General features: G+C 35.4%; 1 protein-coding gene across 3 annotated transcripts in view; it reads right to left on the reverse strand.

The window, feature by feature from the left end:
* LOC119592065 (parafibromin-like) overlaps nucleotides 1–1,134 on the reverse strand; it is a 15,041-nt gene that overhangs the window by 11,677 nt on the left and 2,230 nt on the right. For all 3 annotated transcript variants that reach the window (XM_037940874.1, XM_037940877.1, XM_037940875.1), the window contains exon 2: nucleotides 166–271. In XM_037940874.1, the coding sequence (XP_037796802.1) occupies nucleotides 166–271 (106 nt within the window). The remainder of the gene's footprint in view (nucleotides 1–165; nucleotides 272–1,134) is intronic.

The raw sequence follows: 1,134 nt of genomic DNA on the forward strand, positions 1-1,134 counted from the left end.
TGCAGCATAAAAAATGTCATCACTATAAAGCATTGTAAAGATATTTATAATGTATGTAAATACATATACATACAAATCTTTTCCATTGTCTGAACTGAAAAATATAAAACAGGAATAAATAAGATCTGACAAAATAAATATTCAAACAAAATAAAAATAACTTACCGCAGCTTTTCGCACATACGAAGGATGAGTAAGGCCAACATGCTTGAGGAGGAAGAGGAGACACTCCAAAGTGTAGTAGTCTTTTGGGGCTCCATCTTTACCAGAACTGAAATGATAATTCTTTTAAATACATACATAATTACTAAACTATAACACAAGTAAAAAATATAAACATGATACTCAGTGAAATCTATCCAATAAAGATGTGTATGTCATCTATATTACAAACTTCAGTTTCTGGTCTCACATAATCCTATCCTTTTTTTTTTCTATCATCTAATTCTTTCACAATATACTTCTGAGTTACTTGCACTAACAACTCTGTGGAAAATACAACACCAGCATTCCCAATCAAACCCAATAACTCTTGACATACAGCTTCGATATCAAAGCAAAGCACCCCATGAGTCCCCAAAAATCCTCTTTTGGTTAGAGAAAACATATGAATTTCTTTTTATGGCTGAACATCTATTCGTCCTTTTATAAAGTAATACTAATTGTCCCTCAGAATTCCAGAAGATTTGGGAGTTGCATGTATGTTCCACACATGGTTAAATAGCTCTTTATGTGACTCAACTACACTGATGCAAATGCTGTGGTTTTAGATGGCTTCAACATCATTGATGGTAGAGATTTCATCCAAACTATTAGTATCAATGGATAGCTCAGTCTGCATCTAAGGCTATGTTCATCAAGGTGCACTTGATGGCACTGGAGAGCTACACACATAAATCTACACCTTACCAAAGTTAGCTGAAAACTCTCATTTTGTCACACTAATGGATAACGACCATGGTGAATACCTGACCTTACCAACAGCCACTCAATTAAAGTGAGCCATCAATCAGCCAATGTGAGAGTTTAACCTGTTGCACCTGGGGGCCTAAACCACCAACTTTGCTGAAGTATGGATTTGCAATACCTGAGCAGCCATTTGTGATATCATGCAAGGCTAGCTTGGGAATTTTA

The sequence above is a fragment of the Penaeus monodon genome, chromosome 29 (assembly GCF_015228065.2).
Source record: "Penaeus monodon isolate SGIC_2016 chromosome 29, NSTDA_Pmon_1, whole genome shotgun sequence".
NCBI lineage: Eukaryota > Metazoa > Arthropoda > Malacostraca > Decapoda > Penaeidae > Penaeus > Penaeus monodon.